At 32.9% G+C, this 27,809-nt stretch overlaps 1 protein-coding gene across 2 annotated transcripts; it reads left to right on the plus strand.

Annotated features, from left to right (window-relative positions):
- Positions 1 to 26,363, plus strand: LOC143064233 (uncharacterized). Of its 2 annotated transcripts, XM_076236911.1 has the most exons (15): positions 1 to 57; positions 1,369 to 1,535; positions 3,207 to 3,390; positions 4,825 to 4,933; positions 5,476 to 5,589; positions 8,195 to 8,380; positions 8,596 to 8,710; positions 9,432 to 9,579; positions 10,023 to 10,157; positions 11,069 to 11,290; positions 21,890 to 21,960; positions 22,400 to 22,523; positions 23,503 to 23,631; positions 25,046 to 25,225; positions 25,677 to 26,363. In XM_076236911.1, exons 2-15 carry the CDS (start codon positions 1,374 to 1,376, stop codon positions 25,886 to 25,888), a joined length of 2,091 nt encoding a protein of 696 aa, XP_076093026.1. In that variant the 5' UTR covers positions 1 to 57; positions 1,369 to 1,373; the 3' UTR covers positions 25,889 to 26,363. The 2 variants fall into 2 exon arrangements, with proteins under 2 accessions (XP_076093026.1, XP_076093025.1); XM_076236910.1 differs by lacking the exon at positions 1 to 57 and having other exon boundaries at positions 1,306 to 1,535.
- Positions 26,364 to 27,809: the final 1,446 nt, after the last annotated feature.

Here is a 27,809-nt window from a genome sequence, read left to right on the forward strand (position 1 = left end):
ATTTTGATTAAGGTGGTAGCAGCTTGGAGTTTAGGTGACGAGAAAATTCGAAGCAAGGTAAAGTTTCTTTTTTTTATATATAACATGCGGTGCTTCTTGAACGACATGATATCATATATATATAAAGTTTAAAGAAAGACACAAATTACATAGAATATTAGGAAAACGTGTATAGAAAGCACTACGAAAAAAAAAACAAATAATCATTTACGTTATTAAAAATAAAACCACACACGTGAAACCTTACAACATTTAAGCTATCCACATAAAAAAAAATATGTGTGAAACAATTTGTACTGGAATATGTAATATCATGCCTCTGGGTTTTTTTTTTATCATACATGTTTGCATGTCCTCTTTACCTTTTTTTAATTGGTTTTATTGTAGAGAGGGTCTTGATATAAATAATGTTCCTATATCTTGTCGATATTAGAATCTAAAACTTATGTTTTGTATTTCACAAGATCATGCTTTTAAATTATGTCGTCTATACAAGAATAAATCCGTTAGATCGATGTGTGCTGATTGATACTTCAAACTGTGAAAACATTGACTGGCTTGTAACTAGCTTACAGTAACTACGAGTACTCTTGAATCGGTACTTCGTATCTTTTTACTTTTATTTTGTCATAATGTTAATTAGCTTTTTGTGATTCGTGCCGATCTTACGAGTCAAGTCATTTCCAACTTATATTATACAGCTAGTTCTTATGATGTGTTGTTACATCTCTGTCCCAGGATTGCGCTTTCACAAACATGGTTTACCTCGTAGAGCCAGTAATCGTGCTTGTTTGATGCTGGCTTACATAATTTTTTTTATTTTAATTTTATAAATCGGGTTATTTTTTCTCCTCTAACTTTTTCATATTTTATCATGGAAGAGCCTTTTAAAGCTGACAATACGGTATTGGTTTTGCTCATTATTGATATTATTACTATTTATCTAACAAATGACATGTAATACCTTTGGATTTTGAATGTTCCCATGGCATTTCTACCTCCATTTTATTTTGCAGCAGAATTCAATTATAAGTCGCACATATTAGGATTCATTAAATATTATAACGTATTCATAAAAACATATGATAACAATTGACGAATGTTAATATAATTATTTTCATTTGAAACACTAATGTTTTATCAATATTTTGAATGTTGAATAAATTGCTTCAACACAGTTGTCATACATGTACACATAAATATTTTATTATTACATGATGGGGACTAATATAATTAGTTATATTATAATTGTAAATAATGATGTCACAATCTAAAACAGTATCAATATCAAACAAGTTTGGAAAGTCAACACAGACAGGAAAAATAAAGAAGAAAAGGAAACCCTATAATATAATATATATATTGTAGTCAAAATGTCATACGATATAATGAGAAATCATTGGAAATACCAGACTAGTTGGACAGACGGTTTTACCTGCACCCACGTTAAACTGCAGCCTAGAACAGCAGAATCACCAGTATCACCAGTACCATACAGACACCCACGCTATACTTCACCAACACGAAGATCACAGGTAACCCTTATAGAAAACAATTTACTTATAATTATCATTATTATTAACGGGTTATTATCATTGCAATAGTATACAGAATTAAAACTGAAAATAAAACTAAATGTTTGCAAATATTCTTGTACCACGCATTAACTTAACATTTAGCATGGTTTGTTGATGTGGTTTATACGTGTTTCTCGTTTTTGTCGAGCCTTCGACTTTAGTCGAAAAAGCGAGACTAAGCGACAGAAGTAAATTTTGTAAAAAAATAAATCCATTTTTTCCGTATTTTACTTTTAAATGGACTTAGGTTTTCTGACAGGAAACAACACATTCACTCTGTGGTTAAATTAAAAAAAAAAATGTAATAACTTTCTTTTACTATTTTAAATTTGAACCAAACATGGCCAGAAGCTTGTTTATGATCAAACGCTAGTATCTAGAAAGGACATTTTGTTAATATTTTGTACCTGTGTATCTGTATTTTACTTATAAATGGACTTTCTTCCAGTTAACATTACATACAGTCTGCAGTTAAAGTTTTTAAAACATTTATTAGATTCATAAACTATCCTGGATTTTTACCAAACTTGGACAGAAGCTTCTTACAATCAAAAGATAGTATCAAGAGGAATATTTTTATTGATTGTTTTCCTCATTTTTGTTGAGCCTGGGAGTTACAGCAAAAGTAGGCAACTCTGGGTTCCGCGGAACCCTGACGAATTTTTTATAAAGATAAGACTGTTGGTTTATCTGTTTTAATTGTTTTACACTAGTCATTTTGGAAACCTTTATAGCTTGCTGTTCCGTGTGAGCAAATGCTCAGTGTTGTAGACCGTACTTTGACATGTAATGTTGATAACTTTTTATACGTTGTGACTTGGATGGAGTTATCTCATTGACACTCATACCACATCTGCTTATTTTATCTATCTGTATGTCTTTCCAATTTACAAGCAGAAATTCTAGGTGAATAAATCATTAAAAGACGTTCCCAAACATGGCAATGTGTAGATGTTATCATTTCAAACCGACGTTTAAGTAACAAATTTTAGTACTAGCACTTAAATATTTTTATGACATTGACCTAAATATTGTTTTTATACTGCAACATAAACTAATACATTGATAGCTTTTTAAATCGTAACACAAATGTCAAACTTATTTTCATCCCTTAATAATTACATTAGATGTATGTTTCATTATAATATTTTATTCTGATTGGCTAACTGCACATCACGTGTTATTCCGTAAGCAGTTGAATTGCTCAATACAACTTTTCACTCATGATGACACGTGCTCCAACAAGTGAATTAAATAATAAAATATATAAAATATATAAAATTCGTGTTTTCATGATCATAGCTAAAAAATGTAATTATAAGTATTGAATGCTTCTTTTTGTAACTTTATAGGGTTGTAAAAGCGTTGACCGTGCGTACATTTTTAGAATGAAGCGCTTCCGCGCTTCATACAAAATGTACTTCGGTCAACGCTTTTACACCCCCAATAAATTTACAAAAAGAAGCATTCAATTCTTAAATGAAGCCCTGATTGTGGAGAAAGTGTTCCATGATGAAATTGACATTATACAAAATATAGCAATGTTACTATATTTAGGAAATAAACACAACTAGTTGCAGTATAAAAATAATAATGCCGTTGTCTTGAGCATTTTTTTTTAAATTGCAGTCAAGCTCTCCGGAACCAAGAAATAAACACGATAGTCGACCGGTTAGCAGGAACAGTATAAAGAAAAAACAACCAAAGACACCTATACAAGTGTTAGATATGAGGAGAGAACAAAGAGCTCGCAGAACCAAACCGTGGACTGAAAAGGCTCCATTAAAACACCACAATAGAAACAAATGCATAGGTTGGGATATTATTTGTATGATACACACTATTGTCTTTGCAACATCTATTTAAACTCCAAAGGGCGATTTGACCTAGGTGTCTATGCTTTATGGCAGCTGGAAGGATCTTCCCTGATTTTTCTCGAAATAAATATGTGTGCATTGTTAAAAAGTTTTTATTTGACGGGTGAAATAGCAGGTACTTTTAAAATACACGTCTTATATGGATGATTGTGCCAAACACTAGTTCTAATCGGTTTCAAATAAACATAATTTTTAAAAGATTTAAAACAGACGACTGAACAACCTGTTTTGGTTCGGTTTAGGTGAGAACAAAATAAAGAGGAACTTTTAAAACTCCTGTTTACCGAGTTGTCAGTTCTTGTAGACGTTGGCTGGTCTATACTGTTATTTTCAGGATGTTTTTCAAATTCACGGAAAAGTTGTTTTTTTTTATTCCAAAAGGGTCCAAAATGTCGATTTAGACAGTTTTGGCTTTTCGACCCTTCTCCTCCTTTTCAGTTTGCCATCTTCGGATTTCCTGATTAATAACATGATTTATTACTAAAGAAACATTTATAATAATTGAAATATTCGCTTCAATTGCCAGATCACGACCTTTTTTTATTTAAAAAAAAAACTAATTACAATTCTGATACTTTGAATAATTGTATATCTAAATTGGTAATTATGAATGTCATTAACTTATTTCAAAATCGTCCAGCCGTATTTATTATTCTATAACGCGAAAAGCCATTTAATTTCGGTATTCATCAATTATTCAAAACCACCTTCCTTTTTGGAACTCCCCAAATTATAATTATACATCTCCTGACTTTTGTAGTCTAGAATTGTTCAGATTTTGTAATTAGTAAATAAAATTGAGAGTGGATAGGGGAATGTGTCAAAGAGACAACAATCCGACAAAAGAGCAGAAAACAGCAAAAGGCGTCCAATGGGTCCTCAACACAGCGAGAAAATTCCACACCCGGAGGCGGCTTTAGCTGGTCCCTAAACAATAATGTATACTTGTTCAGTGAAAGTGAAAGTGGACGGTCACATTAAACTGGGAAGAATATAATTGAACTAAAATTGAAAAAGATACAAGACAAAGAAAGGCCAGAGGCTCAAATCATCAATTTCAAAGGAATGTGCAATAAAACAATACACACATTTAAATGTATTTTTTCTTTGGTATGAGCATTACTTTTTCAAACTAAATATAAAGAATAACACCGATAAAGAATAACACACTAAAAATAAAGAATAACACACTAAAGACAAAGAATAACACACTAAAGACAAAGAATAACACACGAAAGATAAAGAATCACACACTAAAGATAAAGAATAATTACTTTTAAATAGTTGTCATTCAGAAGATTGAATTTTGTTATTGACTTTATTGTGTATTATATATAACGTAATGTATTGACTGTGTTAATTGTTTTTAGAAACTTACTATGAAAATTGCTTGCCGCCAGATGCAGACTTAGAAGAACTGAAGCTTCATTCCAGAAAATTTGTCGCTAATTCACGTTATGGAAATATTTATCAAATAAAGTAGGTCACATCTACAAACTTTTTTTGCGATTCAATAGTTTATTAGTGAACACGTATCCTATTCGTCAAAAAGAATATTATCTTTCCTTTGTGTCTTGTGTGGTTTGCTGTGAATCTACATTTTGCGTCATGAATGTTTGTGAGCGATCGATGCTCCCCTAACCTTAGACAGTGGTGTATCAACACAACATAAGATTAACATACTATAAAAATCAGTAGAAATGGGCTTTACTTATCAGATTGGATGGAAGAGTATTATGACCATCCTTTTTTATTTCATTTTTTTTTTAAATTATCGACTTTAATCTTGGAATTATCATCTTTAATGTTGGAATTTCCAACTTTAAACTGGAATTTCCAACTTTAATCTGGAATCTTTAACGTTAATCTTGGAATTATCGCCATTAATCTTGGAATGTCCAACTTTAATCTGTTTAAAGAATGACAACACTCGAAGAATAAACAGCCTATTCTTACAAAAGACATAAAACATATCTAATTAATCACTAATATTATTTTTCTTTTTCTCATTTAATCTATAGATATGACAAAAAAGCCAGAAGCCCACTTGAGAAAGTTGAAGAACCCGTGACTTGGTTGTGGGAGGAAGATTACAAAGTTTGGTTACGTGATAGTCAACGTTCTGTTACTGGAAGGTACGATTGATCAATACATTATATTGTTCCTAAAACAAGTTCAACCATAGAAAACAAGAGAGAGAACTGGTAAAAAAGACCAGAGTAAGAGTTAAAAAGAGAGAGGAAGAGTAAAAATACTCAAGAGTAAGAGTAAAATAGAGAAAGGAAGAGTAAAAAAAACCAGAGTAAGAGTAAAAAAGACAGAGTAAGAGTGTAATAGAGAAAGGAAGAGTAAAAAAGACCAGAGTAAGAGTTAAAAAGAGAGAGGAAGAGTAAAAATACTCAGAGTAAGAATAAAATAGAGAAAAGAAGAGTAAAAAAAACTAGAGAAAGAGTAAAAAAACAGAGTAAGAGTGCAATAGAGAAAGGAAGAGTAAAAAAGACCAGAGTAAGAGTTAAAAAGAGAGAGGAAGAGTAAAAATACTCAGAGTAAGAATAAAATAGAGAAAGGAAGAGTAAAAAAAACTAGAGTAAGAGTAAAAAGACAGAGTAAGAGTGCAATAGAGAAAGGAAGAGTAAAAAAGACCAGAGTAAGAGTTAAAAAAACTCAGAGTAAGAGTAAAATAGAGAGAGAAAGAGTAATAAAAAAGAGAGCAAGAGTAAAAAAAAACAACAGAGTATGAGAAAAAAGGGAGAGTAAGAGTAAAAAAAACTAGAGTAAGAGTAAAAAAACAGAGTAAGAGTGCAATAGAGAAAGGAAGAGTAAAAAAGAGAGAGTAAGAGTAAAAATACTCAGAGTAAGAGTAAAAATGAGAGAGGAAGAGTAAAAATACTCAGAGTAAGAGTAAAATAGAGAAAGGAAGAGTAAAAAAAACCAGAGTAAGAGTAAAAAAGAGAGAGGAAGAGTAAAAATACTCAGAGTAAGAATAAAATAGAGAAAGGAAGAGTAAAAAAAACTAGAGTAAGAGTAAAAAAAACAGAGTAAGAGTGCAATAGAGAAAGGAAGAGTAAAAAAAAAAAAACAGAGTAAGAGTTAAAAAACTCAGAGTAAGAGTAAAAAGAGAGAGTAAGAGTAAAAATACTCAGAGTAAGAGTAAAATAGAGAAAGGAAGAGTAAAAAAAAACAGAGTAAGAGTAAAAAAGACAGAGTAAGAGTGCAATAGAGAAAGGAAGAGTAAAAAAGACCAGAGTAAGAGTTAAAAAGAGAGAGTAAGAGTAAAAATACTCAGAGTAAGAGTAAAATAGAGAAAGGAAGAGTAAAAAAAACCAGAGTAAGAGTAAAAAAGACAGAGTAAGAGTAAAAATACTCAGAGTAAGAATAAAATAGAGAAAGGAAGAGTAAAAAAAACTAGAGTTAGAGTAAAAAAGACAGAGTAAGAGTAAAAATACTCAGAGTAAGAATAAAATAGAGAAAGGAAGAGTAAAAAAAACTAGAGTAAGAGTAAAAAAAACTCAGAGTAAGAGTAAAAAGAGAGCAAGAGTAAAAATAAACAGCTGCGCCATGAGCACATGATACGCCCGACGTCTTGTGTGGAAGTTTTATGCAATAATCATAAATAGTTTCAGAGAAAGTTTTAAGCAATGACCATATATTGTTTTTGAGACACGGCGGGACATGTGAAACCCCCAACCCTGTTTTTTTTTTACAAAAAACTAAATATCACTAAAATAAAATTTTGAATCAAAACCAAAAAGTATATAGATCTTTAAATTAATATAACAAAGAAGTGTGTAAAGTTTTAAGCAATAATCATAAATTGTTTTTGAGATATGGCGCGACATGTAAAAAAACCCTCCCCTGTTTAAAAAAATACTCAATAACTCCAAAATAAAGTTTTGAATCATCACCAAAAAGTATACAGATCTTTAGATTAATATAACAAAGAAGTGTGTAAAGTTTTACGCAATAATTATAAATTGTTTTTGAGATATGGCACAACATGTAAAAAAAACCTCCCCCTTTTTTACAAAATACTCAATAACGAAATTTTGAATCATCACCAAAAAGTATACAGATCTTCAGATTAATATAACAAAGACATGTGTAAAGTTTTAAGCAATAATCATAAATCGTTTTTGAGATATGGTGTGACATGTAAAAAAACCCTCCCCCTTTTTTACAAAATACTCAATAACTCAAAAATAAAATTTTGAATCATCACCAAAAAGTATACAGATATTAAGATTAATATAATAAGAAGTGTTTAAAGTTTTAAGCCATAATCAAGAATCGTTTTTGAGATACGGTGCGACATGTGAAAAAAAACACACCCCTGTTTTAGTTACAAAGTGCCGTAACTCAAAAAGTTCTAATCTTATTTTCACCAAAAAGTATACAGATCATTTGACCATCATAAGAAACAACTAATTTAAGTTTCATGAAATTTGGATAAGTCGTTCTCAAGTTACGGTGCGACATGTTTACGCCGGACAGACATACAGACGGACGGACGGACGGACACCGGACATTTGTATACCATAATACGCCCCGTCAAAATTTTGACGGGCGTATAAAAAATGCAAGAGCAAAAGAGAGAGAGAAAGAGTAAAACAAAATCAGAGTAAAAGTAAAAAAGAGAAAGAAAGTGTAAAAAAAATCCAGAGTAAGAGCAAAAAAGAGAGATCAAGAGAGAGGTGAAACTGTATACAGCAAATTTGTGTCTGATATAAGATATTGTTTTAGGTCAACGCCTGTAACACCTACATATCAGTCTTTGTCCATGACACCAAGAGGCATAAAGGTTGGTCAGTACGCAACAAGATCATCTGATGGCGGATACCATTCTATTATAACAAAACCTTCGAAACCAGATTCAACTCCACGAATGGGACAGAGTATTTCAGACAAGCCTAATGCAGAATTATTCGCGTAAGTTAAAGTAATACTTTCAAATATTACTTGTGAAAAAAACAATTTTGGAAACTTCCTTGTCAACTATACATTCAATATCAACTAGTTTAAAGGCATAATTTCAACCCTATACGTAAATTTTCATAGATTCTTAAACAAAAATCAGTTGATAAGAATTTAAAATTCAGACAAAGCACATATTCATCATACGCTGAATTTCTATATAATTTCAGGCATTGTAATGCTTATCGCCTAAATAAACAGGAAAGACGAAAGGCCGCCATTATGATTCAGACACGATTTCGAGGATACAGAATCAGAGCACATTTGGATAAATTAAAACGAAAGGTACTAAGATTTTTTGAGGTTGGAAGATATGTCTTCCCTAAACACTTTTTCAAACAAAATATAATACCGAAAACGATCTTATGTTTTATGAATATCACATACACGCCTCTTACCTGTGGCATTTGGGAAACAAGCATAAACACAAACTGTCGAAACGAAGAACAAAAACAACTAACAAAAAAAAACAAAACGAAACACATTTAAATAGCAATTTTTACTCGCGGCTACCGATGCTGATCTACTACAACACGAAAGATGATGGTCAGTCAATGTTCATTATGCATAAAATAAATCAATTTATAGATATCAACCTGTACACATCAAACAGATTTAATGCAAGTTATTCATACACGATCTGAGTAAAAGTGACTTTATGAAATTTCAAATATAAGTATGTACAGTAATACATGAAAAATAATTCAGTTGTATTATATTTACTAAATCAATGTTTTTACGTTCAATATCTGTTTCTTATATTCTTACAGAATGGATCATCCTACAAGAAAGTACTACAAGTTAAAACTCTTATAAAAATGTTTTCCATTACACCATAATGACGAAATATACTCTTTGTCACATCTTTTGATACAGCTTGAGTTTCATGACTTTATGTCAGAATATATCTATTTATATTTCGAAACTCTTGATAGGACTAATAATAATCACGTGAAAAAAACACTAAGCAAGATAATCTTAATCCTATTTCTCAATATATCAACAGGTAGTTCTTGACCATGGAAAATGCTGGAAGAACTTTATCAAAGAGTACAAAGAACTTATAGCTAGAATACAATCGCGTTATGGATTAATGAATCATTCTTGTCCAATTGTACTGAAAGAGATTGACGAGTTCATGGATACAAAGTATAGTATGTGTATATCTTGTACTTATAAATAATGGCACTAGCGCTACAATTGGAGACCTACCTCAACTAAACTCACTTGGAGTATTCTAGAAAATGCTTAACTTTGATTAAGTTGCCGATTTTGGGTCTGTCCCATGTAACTCAATAAGAAAGAGTGCCTCAGACGCTTTATCAATTCATAAGCGTACGTTAAAAAAAGTAACAGATTCTTAGATTATTCCGAATTTTATTATTTAAACTTTCCAGTGGACAAACAAATTTATCAATTCAATAAGTAAAATTTTCAAAATGACCAACGATATCTTGGTTTTCATCTTTTGCAATTTAAATCAAAAAGTCGTTTGGTGAAAATAGCTGATATAACTAAACAAAAAGCACAATAAATCAGTTTTAATTCAAGATAATTATAGGTTTGATTTACTCTAATTTACTTTAATAACGTATAGAATATGAAAGAGAATTTGACAAGACATCAGAAAAAGGAAAGTTATTCAAAGAAGATTTGTCGCTGTTTTTGAAAAACTGTGATCTTCATCCAACAAATAAGGATATCTCAACTGCATTCAACAAAATATACAGAGGTAAGTTATACAGAAATGTAACAGTGAGGTAGATAGCTGGACAGCAATTATTTCTTTTAATATACATGTATATGCATGTATTCTTTCATGATTTCTGTGTAAAAATACACTACCCTCATACTATGGTATATAAGTTTAACATTACCAGAGACATATAATACAAGGTATTATATTTCTCTGACTTTACAGACTACTAGTAAGTAAGTTACTTTTACCAAATCATTGTTTAAGAACTTTTGGTCAACTTAATATGGACCTTAGATTCGTTTCGGATCATCCACTTTTTGTAAGATTATCACACGGTCCATAAACCCTCAGTGTCAGAAATTACTTGAGAATCATATACTCTCTACTGTCAATCAAAGGCAACAGAAGTTACCGGTGTCCAATAGTCACATTCGGGTTACAAAATAAAACCGAGGGAACACATCAATTATAAGAGGAAAATTAAGTTACATCAGAAACACTGAAGTGCAACAAAAACAAACGCCAACATACATAGAAACGAACTTTTTGATACCAACTGCATGCAGTATTCCTGAAAATGATGGGTTGAACCTTATCTAATTGGATAGACGAACTTCCCGCTTTATAACAATGTTAAAACATATTGCTGTAATGACAACATAAACAAGAAGATGTGGTATGATTGCCAATGAGACAACTGTCCACAAGAGACCAAAATGACACAGACATTAACAACTATAGGTCTCCGTACAACCTTCAACAATGAGAAAAGCCCATACCGCATAGTCAGCTATAATAGGACCCGATAAGACAACTGCTTGACAGAAATATACAGCACAAACACAAACAACCACAATCATCACAGAATCACTATCCCGTTAATACGATGGAATATATAATGGATTTCTTATCTTAATCATTTTTCGTACATGTTCCAATTTTAGGTTCTGGGAATACTGCTGAGGTAGTTCTTGTCCTAGATTGTTCGACTAGTATCGGACCACTTGGGTTCCGTCGCCTGATACAGTTTGTAAAGGATTTAGTTTGTATGTATGATATAGCACCAGACAGAGTTAGAATTGGGGTTCTTCCTTTCAATGAAGATATATTCCAGTCCTTCAGTATATCAACGCATAGAACCCGACATGACATTCTGAATGCAATAGGTATTTAAATTTCATAAATTATGTATTGCAGTTCACATATTTTATTTATCAATTGATAAGTATTCGCGTGCTATTGAATTCAGTTCAAGTCTGAGACGACAAACCATCAAAATTAATGTTAGAGCAAAATATTAAGAACCAAAAGCGCAAACACAGAATCAACAAATGCTTCAAAGAAGAACTGTGTTAGCACGATTGAAAGGTGTCCTCTTAAAATCACCCAAAGATATGGTCTGATGTTACCACCTATATTAAGGAAACATTACATTTTAATAGTTTATTATATTGAAGCTTATTGAAACTAGTATCATTTAACAGGAATTCATGTCAAAATGAAAACAACACGTTTTTTAAATTCATGCGTTAGAAGCGCTTGATACGGTGCTTTTTGTCCGCAATTCGCTTTTTGTCCGCTTTTGCTTTTTGTCCGATAATTTTGCTTTTTGTCCGAAACTTTTGCTTTTTGTCCGTTGCTTTTTGTCCGTTTTGCCTTTTGTCCGATTATTTTGCTTTTTGTCCGAAACTTTTGCTTTTTGTCCGTTGCTTTTTGTCCGTTTTGCCTTTTGTCCGATTATTTTGCTTTTTGTCCGAAACTTTTGCTTTTTGTCCGTTGCTTTTTGTCCGTTTTGCTTTTTAGCTCACCTGGACCATAGGACTAAGTGAGCTTTTCTTATTTTCTCATTATTCGTCGTCGTCATTAATTTTTACAAAAATCTTCTCTTCTGAAACTACTGGCAAAATTAAAGCAAACATGGCCAAAATCATCCTTAGGGTATTTAGTTTCAAAAAAGTATCCGATGACCCCGCCCAATAATTAAGATGGCCGCAATGTCTAAAAGAAGAGCATCGCATAAAATGTAGATTTTGGCTTATATATCTGAAACAAAACCATAGAGACAATCTAACAAGGGATAAGAACATTTCGCCTCATAAAATAATGTGGACCAGTCAGAACTTTTCATGTGGGACAATATGAGCTCTTAATTTTAAAAAAAGTGGGACAATCGGGAATAAGCCCTACAGACTTGAGCAATTCTAAAATAAACACTGTTGATGTATCTCTTTTAAATTTTCTATTAAAAAGTGTTTTACATTTACGAATGCACTATATTGTATCTGTATCTAAAATATTAAACGCATTTATTTCGTGATAGAAATTAAGTAAATGCTTATAAAGTAACCATTTTATTACTTTTCCCCCTCTTTTCGAGTTTGTCAAACAAAAATAAACTACTTTGTTGAAAATGCTGTTGTGTTAACCAAAGTTTCCTTAATCTTATTACTTGAATAACCTCGAACTTCCTCGTCATTTGGATATAGTTGCTAAATAATTCCGAAATGTATGGATTAATACAGTTTATCTAAATAAATAGCTACACATGTATTACGTAAACTTTGTGATAGTGTTCCAAAAATGAAGTTTGTTTGTTTGTTATATTTGTAATATTTGTAATGTTTAAGAAAAATAAAGTTGTTGGAAATATGACGAAAATATTACCAGACTTAAAAAAGTTTTTTTTTAACTGAAATGTTGCAAAATATTTTGGAGCGACTGTCAATCGGCCATTCGCATATAAGTGCAAATGGTGACTATATATTATTAGCGGGAAGAAGAAACTGTGCGTTTAAGCAATAACATGTCGTAAATGTGTGCACTTCCACATGCAGCAAACGCCGACACCATTTAACATAATGATAAAACTATTCAAACGAGAAAACCATTGATTTACAAAACACTATACGACAAACAAACACAGAAACAAACAACAACTATTGAATTACAGATTGAAACTCCGTTCCTGACTTATTCGTATGATTATCATATATAATATTTAGCGCGGTTAAACATCAATTTAGAATTTCAATAACGAAACCATCACTCAAGGATTATTTGATTTGATAAATTTCTAAACTATTCTAAAGTTTCGAGCATATAAAAAAGAAGATGTGGTATGATTGCCAATGAGACAACTATCCACAAAAGACCAAAATGACACAAACATTAACAACTATAGGTCACCGTACGACCTTCAACAATGAGCAAAGCCCATACCGCATAGTCAGCTATAAAGGCCCCGATAAGACAATGTAAAACAATTCAAACGAGAAAACTAACGGCCTTATTTAAGTCAAAAAATGAACGAAAAACAAATATGTAACACATAAACAAACGACAACCACTGAATTACAGGCTCCTGACTTGGGACAGGCACAGATTTAAATAATGTGCCGGAGTTAAACATATTAGCGGGATCCCAACCCTCCCCCTAACCTGGGACAGTGGTATAACAGTACAACATAAGAACGAACTATAAAAATCAGTTGAAAAAGGCTTAACTCATCAGATAGACACAAATACAAGTGGACGTGGCCGGGTACTTATACATCCCGACACTAACAACTAATAAAAAGTCATGCCTCTGAGACTTAACGTTCGTTTAAGTCTTTGAATATCCCATGTATTCTACAAATTGGTGTACGTACACTATTGCTCACACGTTTGAGGATGACAGACTAACTTACGACCAGAATGAATAAGAATTAGTCTATATAACAAGATCTAAAATATTTCTAGTGTAAAAGACTTTAACCTCGCCACATTATTTATGTATGTGCCTGTACCAAGTCAGGAGCCTGTATATTCAGTGGTTGTCGTTTGTTTATGTGTTACATATTTGTTTTTTCATTTATTTTTTTGACATAAATAAGGCCGTTAGTTTTCTCGTTTGAATTGTTTTACATTGTCTTATCGGGGCCTTTTATAGCTGACTATGCTGTATGGGCTTTCCTCATTGTTGAAGGCCGTACGGTGACCTAATGCTGTTAATGTCTGTGTCATTTTGGTCTTTTGTGGATAGTTGTCTCATTTGCAATAATACCACATCTTCTTTTTTATAAGAATGCCAACTCCTCACACGTACAATTATTACTTCATTTTCTTTTTTTCACTCATCTAATTATTATATCTATTTTAATTCAATATTGTATCCATATAAATGTATATGAACGCTTACATATAATTATTGCGATATCATATATAAGAGAGAGGCAAAGTGTACCAAAGGATAATCACACTAAAAAGGGTTGAAACAAACCAACAAAGCCGCAGCTGAATGAAAAACAACAAGATACACAATAGTCCACAAAACAAATGGTCCGAGAACACAATTAATTCGTAGTGCATTTCTTTTAGAACATAAATGAAAATTTTAAAAATCCCACCTGCCCTTTCTCAATGAAACTTTTACAGTGTGTTGTACTAATTTTGGGACAAATTATATCAAAATTATAGAAAACTTCATCGCGTCTAACTCAAAATATGGACAATTTTGTGTTTAGGGTGTCTTGAAATCTTTTGACAGCTTCCGAAGTGCTAATGTTTAACCTTTTTCAGCTGGACCAAATCACTACTTTCCTGTAAAATTCTGGACCCAAATTTTTTTACAGTGTAATTTCACCCCCCCCCCTACTTACAATGTGAGGCATTAAACAAGGAGAAATAAATTTGGAAGGGGTATAAAAATTATTGGCAAGTAACCCACTGTTATCACTAGGGACTAATAACGAAAATCAAGGGACGACAATTGTGGTCTCGGACGAAATCATTGAAATTTAAAATGGTTAACTGGAAGAGTAAGATAATCCTGCTCTGTCCATTAAGTTTTAAAAAGTCATGTATTAAACTCAAACTCTCGAACACGTTGTCTTGGAAGATCTTTATTCCAAGGGGGTCCTTAATAGTTGCTTTTTGATAATCCTATAAGGAGTTTATAATTTAACTCCTTGCGAACACTTTCATAAGGAACGAAAATTCCCATCTGCATCTTTTTGAAAAGATTGCAAATATTGTTTAAATTAAATAGGGTATCCCATTTCAAACCCAGCGTCTCGGAAAATCTCATTTTAGGGCACTAGACAATGATTAAATGTAGTAATTCGATAATAATACATGGATTTCTCGCGAAAACATCGTTAAGGCGAAATTTAAAGTTTGTCTTGGCTGATTGAAGAAATTTCACAATAAAAACTGAAACGCAAAAACGCAAAAACGCAAAAACGCATAAAGATGTTTATTCAGGACAATAACTTATATAAAACAACAGCAGAAATACATATAATGTATCACCAATGGAGGTTGTAAAATACTGTAGGTGATACTTAAACGTAATGTTCTATTTATTTTTTTTGTCGTTAAGGGGACTGGAGGGTATTAATCCATTATTTTTTTTAAAATATACATGTAGGATTTTGCTTGTTTTTCTATAGATGAACTTTTATCATATACTAAATAGAAAAATCAAATAAAAACATGGGGTTATCGTTCACTTAAGCTCACAATCTGCCCTCGAAAGAAGCAACCATTTTTGTTAAGGTACTTTTTTTTAAGTTGAACTAATAGGAGAAATAGAGAGATATATTTATCGAAATAAAAAAAGAACTAAATTACAGAAATCGATTTAATTTTACAACTGTTTAGTTTACGTAAAGCATATTTGAAAAATATCTATAGGTCACCGATGAGTTGAAAAAGACATTTTAATTCTAATGCCAAAACAAAATGTCATTATTTTACTAAAGGAAGACAATTTGGAGCTTTTACAGTGATATAAACATTTGAAAAATAAATATGAGGCCAAAATCATTCGATTTTTTGGGTTGATTTTTGAGCCAATTCATAAAGTTATAACTAATAGTGTAATAAATAAAATTTGTAATGAAAACAAAAATGATAAAATTTTTGCTGAAATTACCCTCAAGCCTCCGAAAGAGCAAGTATTGCACAAAAAAAAGGAATCATCCTTTAACGGAAACAACTCTTGAAATCATCGGCTATTCGTCGATGACTAAAGGCTATTTATTTCTGAAATCTAAATTTTGTTTTGCTTTTCTGAGTGTTCAAGATGTTACATGCAGCTAAAATATTGGTAAAATATTTGAAAAAATACTGATCTGTATAAAATTTACACAAAAGTAAACGAATGAAAGCCACTGGAATGCAGTCCAGGACTCGGATAAATAAGCACATTTAAACAAGAGTGCACACACTGAAATGTCTCGCCTACTTTACTCATCATTAATATTATGTTGATAGCCCTAAGTATAAAGATTTATTACAACTGCCACATAAACTTAACATTAACCAAGATAGCTAAACAAAGACCAAATGAATTATGAAAATGAGGTAAAGGTCAGACGAACCATACCAGGCAGACATGAACAGCTAACAATTCTTCGATACAACAAATATACTTGACCTATTACTTATAGTTTAAGAAAAACAGACCAAAACACAAAAACTTAACACTGTGCAATGAACCGTAAAATTGAGGTCATGGTCAAATAAAACCTGGGAGACTTATATATAGATCATAAGATATTTTCATGCACCAAATATAGTGACCTTTGGCATATAATATTAGATAAAAAGACCAAAACTCAAAAACTGAACTTTGACCACTGAACCATGAAAATGAGGTCAAAGTCAGATGATATCTTCCCGCTAGACATGTACACCTTACAATCATTCCATACAACAAATATTGTAGACTCATTGCATAAAGTATGAGAAAAACAGACCAAGACAGAAAAATTTAACTATAACCACTGAACCGTAAAAATGGGGTTAAGGTCAGATGACACCTGCCAGTTGGACATGTACACCTTACAGTCCTTCCATACACCGAATATACTAGCCCTGTTGCTTATAGTATCTGAGATGTGGACTTGACCACCAAAACTTATTCTAACCTTTGTTCACTGATCCACGAAATGAAGTCGAGGTCAAGTGAAAACTGTCTGTCTGGCATGAGTACCTTGCAAGGTACGCACATACCAAATATAGTTATCCTATTACTTATAATAAGAGAGAATTCAACATTACAAAAATTCTGAACTTTTTTTTCAAGTGATCACTGAACCATGAAAATGAGGTCAAGGACATTGGACATGTGACTGACAGAAACTTCGTAACATGAGGCATCTATATACAGAGTATGAAGCATCCAATTCTTCCACCTTCTAAAATATTAAGCTTTTCAGAAGTTAACTTACGCCGCCGCCGCCGGATCACTATTCATATGTCGAGCTTTCTGCAACAAAAGTTACAGGCTCGACTAAAATGACAGGTTATATGAACTGAGTGGCAATAAAAGCACAAGTCTAACACTTGCTTTTTAAAAAATTAAAATCTTTATTTAAAATGGTCATCTTTAAACAAACAAAAATTGAATATGAAAATTTCAATTCCAACAATAGATCGATATTAAACAGAAATGTTTCATTATCATTTTTCGGCTACAATTGGATATATGAACCACCCAAATGTCAAAATATCAACATAGAGTATTTACAAAGAATGTTTCTGTTATGTTGTGCAACTAAATCTCTACAGCAAATGGTAGTGACAACACTAGATGTTAATTAGGATCCAGCGAAAAGCCAGGCTTTTGTCCACGAAGGTAGCAAATTGTCGGTGTGACTATCGCTGACGACTTTTGGTAACACACGATATGGTTGTTGGTCATGTTGTTATCACCAAGGGAATGTCATCGTGCTCTTAATTTCCACACAAACTGATATAGCTCCAAAGGTTTAACAATGAACACCAATGGACACTCATGTCAATTGGAAGGCCACGCGGAATCAATATCGGAGATGTTAAAGACAAATGCATCGGTCATGCTGGGCTTTTGTTGCTTAATGTCTAAATGGACATGGCCTATAATTAAAAGATCCTTTTGCGGAATTTGTGGATTATTTGGTCAACTGTATACAGTCTACGAGCAATTGCATCCTGGGAAAAGCCTCATTAGATAAACCCCAATTTGTTTGTAATTGGTTGTCAGAAAGACCTGGCATATAGTCTTATATTTATTGAACTTACTTACTTACAATAAGGGATAAGCCAGCGAGTAAGTCAGCAAAGGGTTAGGGAAGTACCTTGGTATATAAAAAAGTCGAAATAAACAATTGCCGGCTGACCAAGAGATTCTCCACGTGGGGTATGATGCCAGAGGTAGAAGTAGGCATTGCCTTAAAAAAGGCACAGATCACTTAGGCCCAAGACCCGTACGAGTTTGACAACAATGAATTAAAAGGGTAAGGTGGTACCTCTGTTTGCAACGAAGTCGAAATACACTTTAATAATTGCCGGCTGGCCAAACTAAAAGATTCTCCACGTAGGCCATTTTACCAGAGATAGAGGAGGGCATTGACATACAAATTTCTTATAGCACTTATGCCCTAGACCCGTACGAGTTTGACAATAATGAATCAAAAGGGGGAGATGGTACCTCTGTTTACAACAAAGTCGAAATAAAGTATTGCCGGCTGGCCAAACTAAGAGGTTTTCCACGTAGGCCATTTTACCAGCGATAGATATGGTAATTGCCTTTAAAATGGCATATAACACTAATTCCAAAGACCTGTACGATTTTGCCTGCAAGGGGTTAAAAATAAAAGGTGTTACCTTTGTTTACAACGAAGTCGAAATAAACCTCTACCTCTGGTATAATGATCCACGTAGAGAATCCCGGAGTTTGGCCTACCGGCTACAGTTATTTTGACTTTAATGTTAACAGAGGTACCACCTCCTCATTTTAGCTCTTTACTGACAAACTCGTACGGGTATATGCCATATAAGTGCTATAGGCTATTTTAAAGGCAATGACCACCTATACCTCTGGTAGCATGGCCCATGTGATGAATCTCGTAGTTTGAACAGCCGGCAATATTTCATAACGACTTTGCGATATACTAGAATACCCTCCTTTCCTTTTGCTGGCATAAGTGCTATAAACCATTTTAAAGGCAAGGCCCACCTCTACCTCTGGTATCATGATAAACGTGGATCATCTTTTATTTTTGGCCATCCGGCAATAGTTTATTTCGACTTTGTTATATACCAGGGTACCCTCCTTACCCTTTGCTGACAAACTCGTACAGATCAATGGAATAAGAAGTATGGGCCATTTTAGATGCAATGTCCACCACTACCTTTGTTATAATGGCCTATGTTGAGAATTTCTTTGTTTAGCCAGCCGGCAATAATTCATTTCGACTTCGTTGTAAACATAGATACCACCTCCCCCTTTTAACACTTTGCTGAAGCCCTGGTACGGGTCTAAGGCATAAGTGGCCATTTTTGAGGCTATGGCCACTTCTACCTCTGGTATCATGGCCCATGTGGAGAATCTCTTCGTTTAGCCAGCCAGCAATAGTTTATTTCGACTTTGTGGTATACTTAGGTACCCCCTTACCCTTTGCTGATTAACTTACACGGGTCTGGGACATACGTGTTATGGCTATTTTAGAGGTAATGCCTACCTCATCCTCTGATATAATACCCCGCGTATAGAATCTCTTAGTTAGGCCAGTCGGCTTAATTTATATTTTCGTTGTAAAAAGAGGCATCGCATCCCCCCTTTAACCTTTTGCTGACAAACTCGTACAGGTCTAGGGCGTTAGTTTTATCAGCCATTTAAAAGGCAATGCACACATTTAACCTAGGATTAATGGCCAACTTGGAGAATCTCGTACTTAAGCAAGCCGGCAATAATTTATTTCGACTTCTTTGTAAACAGAGGTTCCAACTCCCTTTTAAACCCTTTGATGATACCGCGTACTTCTCTAGGGAATAAGTGATTTAGGCCATTTTAGAGGCAATGACAACCTCTACCTCTGGTATCATGGCCCACGCGGAGAATCTCTTAGCCATCCAGCAATAGTTTAGTTCGACTTTATTATATACTAGGGTACCAACCTTACACTTTGCTGACTAACTCGTACGGGTCTAGGTCATACGTGCTCATGGTCATTTTATAGAGGCAATCCCTTCCTCTACCTCTCATATTATGGCCCGCGTGGATAATTTCTTAGTTTAGCCAGCGGGCAACAGTTTATTTCAACTTCGTTATATACCGGACTAATTCATCCCCCTTTTAACTCATTGTTGACAAACTCGTTCGGGTCTATAGCATAAGTGCTATGAGCCATTTTTAAGAGAATGACTACTCCAACATCTAGTATAAGGGCGCACCTAAAAATGTCTTAGTTTGGGCAGCCGTCACTAATTTTGGTTGACTGTGTGATATACTAGAGTATTCCCCTTACCCTCTTCTGACCAACTCGTACGGGTCGAGGACATAAGTGCCATGGCCCATGGACGATTTAAGAGGCACTGCCTACCTACACCTCTGGTATAATGGCCAACGTGGAGAATCTCTTAGTTTGAAGAGCTGGCAATAATGAGGTTTAGTTTTACTTCGTGACTCATGCCCCTTTTAATTCGTTGCTGATAAACTCGTGTAGATCCAGGACATAAGTTCTATAAGCCATTTATAAGGGTTTGACTACCTCTTCTTCTGGTATAATGGCCTACCTGGAGTATGTCTTAGTTTAGCCAGCTTTCAATAGTTGTTTTTTAGACTTAGGGATATACAAGAGTATTCCCCTTGCCCTCTGTTGATTAACACCTACGGATCTAGGATATTAGTGCTTCGAGCCATTTTAGAGGTAATGCGATATATTGTAAAAGACATGAAATTTCATGTACAAATCATTTATAATGTGAGTATGGTCTGTATTTAACTCCTAAAAGGACATGGTATTTTGAAGTTCAAAATGAAACCTGCCAAAAATATACACATTTTATAACGGACATAAAGCAAAATTATCGGACAAAAAGCAAAACGGACAAAAAGCAACGGACAAAAAGCAAAAGTTTCGGACAAAAAGCAAAATAATCGGACAAAAGGCAAAACGGACAAAAAGCAACGGACAAAAAGCAAAATAATCGGACAAAAGGCAAAACGGACAAAAAGCAAAAGTTTCGGACAAAAAGCAAAATTATCGGACAAAAAGCAAAAGCGGACAAAAAGCGAATTGCGGACAAAAAGCACCGTATCAAGCGCTTTTCTGGTAAGTTGTTAGGAATAAAGGTAAAGATTTGTACTTTTGTTATTTTTATGGCCCCACAACAAAGTTGTTGGTGCCATATAGTTTAACCCTTGTCCCAAATTCCGTAATTCTGTAATTCCGTCATTCCGCAACAAACCATTATACGGAGTTCTTTTCTAAACGCCTTCAGATATTTGGCTGATTTTTGATATGTGAGTTAACCATGATGAGTTACAGATCAAGTTTAAGTTTCGTTCCGCTTAGCTAATTTTTGCCGAAATTAAGGGCTATGGACTTTGATAAATTGTTAAAAATCACAGTTAAACAGACTTTTTTTTCTAAATGCTTTTAGATATTGCGCTGATTTTTGGTACGTGAGTTACTCATGATGAGTTACAGATCAAGTTTAAGTTTTGTTCCGCTCCGCTAATTTTTGCCAAAATTAAGGGTTTACAACTTTGAAAATTGTTGAAAATCACAGTTATACAGACTTTTTTTTCTATACGCCTCCACATTTTGAGCTGATTTATGATATGTGAGACTACCATCATGTTTGTGTTCACATGTATTGTAGAAATTGCAGATTTCTCAACTTTTTGAAACGGGGCCATTAGTTTTTAATTTTTTTAGCAATTGCTTAAAAACTCTAACGGACTCAGTTGCTGTTTTGTCAAAATAATATTCTATATATTTTTTTTTCAGATGCAATTAAATTGAAACATGGACTGACACGAACCCATCTGGCTATTAAAGAAATGACAAATATGCTTTCGGTAAATAGAGAATAAATATTGTAAATAGAATTTAAACATTTCAATAAATATGACGTTAGTTTGTATACAACCCCCAACCACACTAATACGAGATATATAAAATAAAGTTACATACTGAGAATTTGCAATGTAATTTTTTCTGTATGATATATGTTCAATATTGTTCATAGTTCATAGCTTAAAACTAGATAAAATGTGGAATGTGAAATAAATCATTTCTGAAAATGTAATTACGACTGTGAAGTACATGTTTTGTTTGCTGTGTTTTTATCTCGTAATATGTCTATATATCAAGGGTTTTTAAATTTCACCATTGTACCTTCTCTCCATTTTTAAGCTGAATTGCAAATTGCAATTATACAGAACTATTATAAAAACTTTATTAGCAGACTCACATAGTCACACAGATCCAAAACAGTTTAAAATAATTATTATGTAGAATGCAAGACCAGGTATCAAGAAGATTGGTATTGTTATAACCGATGGAAAATCATCTGAGCCAGAGTGTACGGAGTTGGAAGCAAAGCGAGCTAATGATGATGCCATAGAAGTTTATGCAATAGGTTCGTAGTAAATAAAGATTTTTGATTAAAACCCAGAGCATTACAGAAATTATATTAAAGATGTTTTGAGCAACAAATTGAAACTGAAAGTTTTGATATATAATTTCAAACAAGCCCTGGAAATAATTCAAGCTATTTCTTTCCAACACAGCAATATGATTTGTCTACTATCATACAGACTTTTAGTAGGAAATAAATTTGTTGGATAGATAAATAAATAAATCCAAAAATGAGAATCACATATGAGGATACTTGTCCAGTTTCGAATCGATTCACAACCTCTTCAAAATGTACACATTTATCGAGTCGGTGTTTTGGCCACATTATAGTAGTACAATGGCATGATGTGTTCTACTCGATTTCTACAAGAAAGAAAAGATATGTGCTAGAAAGACACTATATAAAATATTCTATGAAATAATAAATTTACCTCAGAGAGAGTTTTTTGATTGTATCTTGTCTTGATCTCTGAAGAAATTTAGCGATGGACAAATTCCCTTACACATACAACAGTATAAGATCAGGAAAACTCATAGCGTTGCATCTAGGTATTTTGAATATCGTTGGTTAAAGGCAACAGAAATTTACTACTGTCCAAATCTTGTAAATCAACTAAAAATATAAAAAATCGAGAAAATGCGATGAACTCGAAATTGAGTGCAGCCAGTCCGGGTGCGACGACAGGGTATGCGTCTGATGTGCATGCATCACATTTCATGCAAATTCCCACTCAATCAAAATGTTAGAATAGGGAATGGAACACAGCAGTTTTCATGAATTTTCTGGAAGCTAAATATCTAAGACAGTTTGTTATCTTCTTTTACTATTCACGCGTTGTAAATAATGTTGTGTTTTATATTGATGATTTGACGGATTATCGTCTAAAAGATTTATTTATTACAGAAATATAGTTATTTAAAAAATGTAGAAATTTTTGCCTGCTTCTAAAACAATTTAAACAGTTCAATTGATATTGCAGGTGTTGGTGAAAGTGTGGATAAGTCTGAATTGTTGACTATTGCCTCGACAGACAAAACTATGTATACAGTTAACAGCTACAACGACCTTGCAGATCTTACTCATGTCATTGCTAAAGTAACCCATCCAGGTATACAAACTTAAAAAACTTCATATATGTTACAGCTTTACTCTTATGTTGTATTCAATCAGTTAAAACAACTGTAGGATATTTTTGAATTTGATGCAATTTCAATTGACTATTGAGGTTGTATACCAATACTAATTAAAAAAAATCATTGTTTAAATTTATACTGCATATAAAAAAAAGTAAATGCTTAATATTTACCCACCTGTTCTCTTGCTGTTTTTCGGACATAAAATGTAATTATTCAATTAATTCCTGATATACGATCATCAAAGTACACCATGTCCTATATTTTGAACGGTTGTTTTTGAATGAAGGAAAAAATCATTGGGGAAATGGAATCAGTTAAGACTTTCAGAATTAACCATTTTTTACAGTTTTGAATAAGTCATTTTTTCCCCCACATATTTATTTATATATTTCTGCACAAGTGCCATGAAGAAAGTTATTTAGTCCAAGTAATTGTTTTACAAAAAAAGTTCGGAACGAATAAAAAGGCATAAATACATTAAAAACCCAATAGAAAAAAGTAAAAACACAAAAATACAGAACTCCGAGGAAAATTCAAAAAGGAAAGTCCAAAATCAAAAGGCAAAATCAAAAGTCCAAACACATCAAACGAATGGGTAACAACTGTCATATTCCTGACTTGGAACAGGCATTTTCTACATATGTAGAAAATGGTGGATTGAACCTGGTTTTATAGCTAGCTAAACCTCACACTTGTATGACAGTCGCATCAAATTCCATTACATTGTCAACGATGCGTGAACAAAACAAACATACTCAAAGAGTAAAAATGTCAAAAATAGGGGTACAGCAGTCAACATTGTGTTATCATCTTAATCACTATAAAAAACAACAAATGTAACGAAGAAGCACAAAAAGGCATACATCAAATTTAACATCCTCATTTTGCTTATCTTATACGGTTTTATTTGTCTATGTAAAGTCTACCCGTAAAGGATGGAAGGTTTTCAGTACTGGTGTAAAATTGCGTGTTTGAAATTTGCACAGGTAGACATAAAATAATTTTGTCGTTCAAAGTATGACGGCATACATAAATGCAGAGTCACGTAAGACTTTTAAGAGAAAAAGTTGTATTAATGATTAAAATAGTTTTGTCATTCAAAGTATGACAAGATCCATAAGTAAAAGCAATATTTATTAATGATATAATTTTGTCGTTCAAAGTATGATGTTTTACATAAGCACAGAGTCACGTCAAATGAATATCTCAAAAAACTGACTAAACAGTAAAAGTAATATTAATAAAGACAAAGAAAAGAATACTATATAAACACGTCATTAAGATGATAACCAACGTCAGTACGCAAAATCTATACTTCAAGACCATCTTGTATTATTTGTGAAGTTGCTTATTAGCTATAATTTGTCCACCTTGTTCTTTTGTTAGAGCAAACCACGAGTAAAATAAGCTGTTGGGACAATGGGAAATGTCGTCCTCTGACGAGGATAGAAAGTATGGAGATATTATGGACATTGTATCCACCTCCTGCTGCTAATCTGTCACATGTCCGGAAGTCAAGATGGATCAGACCAATCATACAGGGAACTGAGGCATGGTCACTTTTAGGTATATACTTTTTATATTTCCGTTAGTTTACCAATTTAACTCATGATAGATGTGATAGTGATTTGAAAAGGTGCCTATCTATGAACAGAAAGAATATGTCCTTCAAGACACTTCGGCTAAAATCATCTTGTTAAATCGACTTTTATAAAAGAAACGACAAATAATTTATCTAACTTAAATATTTCGGCATTATGGGTAAAAAAAAATATTTAATGGTAACATAATTTTTATTGTAGTGGTATTTGTTAATTTATCAGTGTGGATATTGACATTTTCAAGAACATAGTTCCCAGACACAATCCTACTAAATGCATTTATCATTATTTTTTTGGGTCTGATTTCAAATTATGTATTTTCATTTGAAATTCATAATTCTGTTTAATAAGTAACTCTACTTGACATAATAAAATATAATATAATAAATATACTGTAACCATAAAATAAATTTCAGACGAGAAGACAAAATCGTCTACTGACATCAGATCATGTCTTCGAATTGTTGTTCAGGCAAGGATAAACAAAAATGGCAGTGTCATGCTCCCCTCTAAGAACAAAACTGGTGTAGAGTATATCAAGGATGTCGATGAAGCTGTCACTTATATAGAAGAATGGATGAAATGGCAACGGGAAAACAACGAAGAATCAGATTTCAGTATTGCTTAAAAAAGTACTACGATTAATATTCTTTATAGTCATTGTAGTAAAATCTAATGTAAATATAATCGGCAGTCTAGTTGCAGCATATGGATAGTCTTAAAGGCTATAGTCAATGTTTTTTCTCCTGGGTCATTGAACTTCTTTGCAAAAAAAGTGAAATCTGCGACCACCAGTTTACTGAAATTGTGAACATGGCCAATAACATAACATGTAAGATATAAATACGTATATATACAATAGTAAACTATCAACTGCCATTGGTTACCAAAAAAGGGGATATGAGCCCATTTCCGCTGTGAAGATCTCGAATATGATATACTATAGCTGTCATACGTGTTCATCTAAAATGTTCAGAGAAAGTTCTTCAACATAAATTTACTTTGCATTTACACAACATTAGGAAGGATTTGATATATATGCAAATTTACACAGAATTCGGTCTGTAAGATACTATTGTATATATTAATAAACTTAAAACTGATTTCAAAAGTTTGTTTCTTATAGATTGTATTGTTACACTTCTGTCCCTTCTGTTCTTGCTTACACCCACTTCATCTGAACTTTGGTGGACATGGTAATTTATCTTCCTTTACGAAAGACAAAATACCTGATATGAAAGGTACACCATCTACTTGCCACTATACATCATGTACTGTGTTACAATCACTGATAAAGCAGATATACATCGACCACCAAAAGCTATAATTCCTGATCTAGGAGGTCAAGTGGTCAGACTAGTGCGCTTCGCAGGGCGCAGGCGATGTGACAACTTTATAATGTATAATATATATACATATATATAAAACAATACAACGTTTTTGCAAAAAATGAACGTGTGACATTTTATGCACTAAATTAAAAAAAAATAGCAGCTTTTTTGTTTTTGTGTTTTAACGATTTTGCTTTTGAAATTAATTAATTACAGAAAAACAAAATTAAATTAGCTATATCATTTTCTCACCTGGTGACATCATTTATCCGTAATTTTTAACTGTTTTCGTTAAAGTACATGAGTAGTTTCGGAAATGGAGATGGGACACAATGAAACTTTGGCGATTTGCCTGGCAAAACAGATTGATATGACGTCATTAGCCGAAATACAAATATGTTATAATGGGATGCCATTTAATGGCAATTCGTATCAATAAAAATTTTAATGAAAATCAGAAATTTTTATCAAATTGTAAATACGGGATCAAAACTGTATCGTATGCCCTCGGCGGAGGACATTTGAGTGCATTGATAGGACATTTGAGCGCCAAAGTAGAACCCATTTGAGCGCCAGAATTTTAACCCATTTTAGCGAAAATTAAAATTGTCAAAGCCCATTTTAGCGAAATATTTTTAACCCTTTTTAGTAAATAAATAATATATAAACTAAAAAATGTTTATTAGACTCAAGACAGCACAATATAAAACAAAATAAAACATGTCCATTAAAATACAGCACTAATAGACTCAAGACAGCACAACATAAAATAATATAAAACTTTTCAATTAAAATACAGCACTTAAAGTCTAAAAGGTTAAATCAATCGTTAAAAGTCTGTTCTAGCCTGGAGTTTTATATAACCTAGAGAACGTACGTAAAGGGCTCTAGATATACCCCCTGTACAATACTGCTCTTTCTCTTTATCTTTTCCAGATGTGGTGCACATTCCTCTATACTTCCGTCGTATCTTTATATATGTTGTTGTTTCTAATAGTATCGAGGAAAACATAAATTTCGCTAAAATGGGCTATCGAAAATACAGGTGAGCGGATTAATCCGGCGCTTAAATGGGTAATAATGTTGGCGCTCAAATGTCTTCTAGTAGTTTTAATTTTTTTCGATCAAATGTCCTGCGCCCTATGCCCTTAAGGGCAGATATATAAACGAAAAGAATCAAACATTCATGCAGTTAAACCTGAAAACAAATTTTCTAGA

The sequence above is a fragment of the Mytilus galloprovincialis genome, chromosome 2, assembly GCF_965363235.1.
Source record: "Mytilus galloprovincialis chromosome 2, xbMytGall1.hap1.1, whole genome shotgun sequence".
Classification (NCBI taxonomy): Eukaryota; Metazoa; Mollusca; class Bivalvia; order Mytilida; family Mytilidae; genus Mytilus; species Mytilus galloprovincialis.

Excerpts from the sequence above, each read along its gene's own strand:
- LOC143064233 (XM_076236911.1), top strand. The coding sequence starts at position 1,374 with ATGTCATACGATATAATGAGAAATCATTGGAAATACCAGACTAGTTGG. Across the intron at positions 3,391-4,824 it reads CAATAGAAACAAATGCATAG|AAACTTACTATGAAAATTGC; the intron begins GTTGGGATATTA and ends AATTGTTTTTAG. Across the intron at positions 21,961-22,399 it reads AAATGACAAATATGCTTTCG|AATGCAAGACCAGGTATCAA; the intron begins GTAAATAGAGAA and ends ATTATTATGTAG.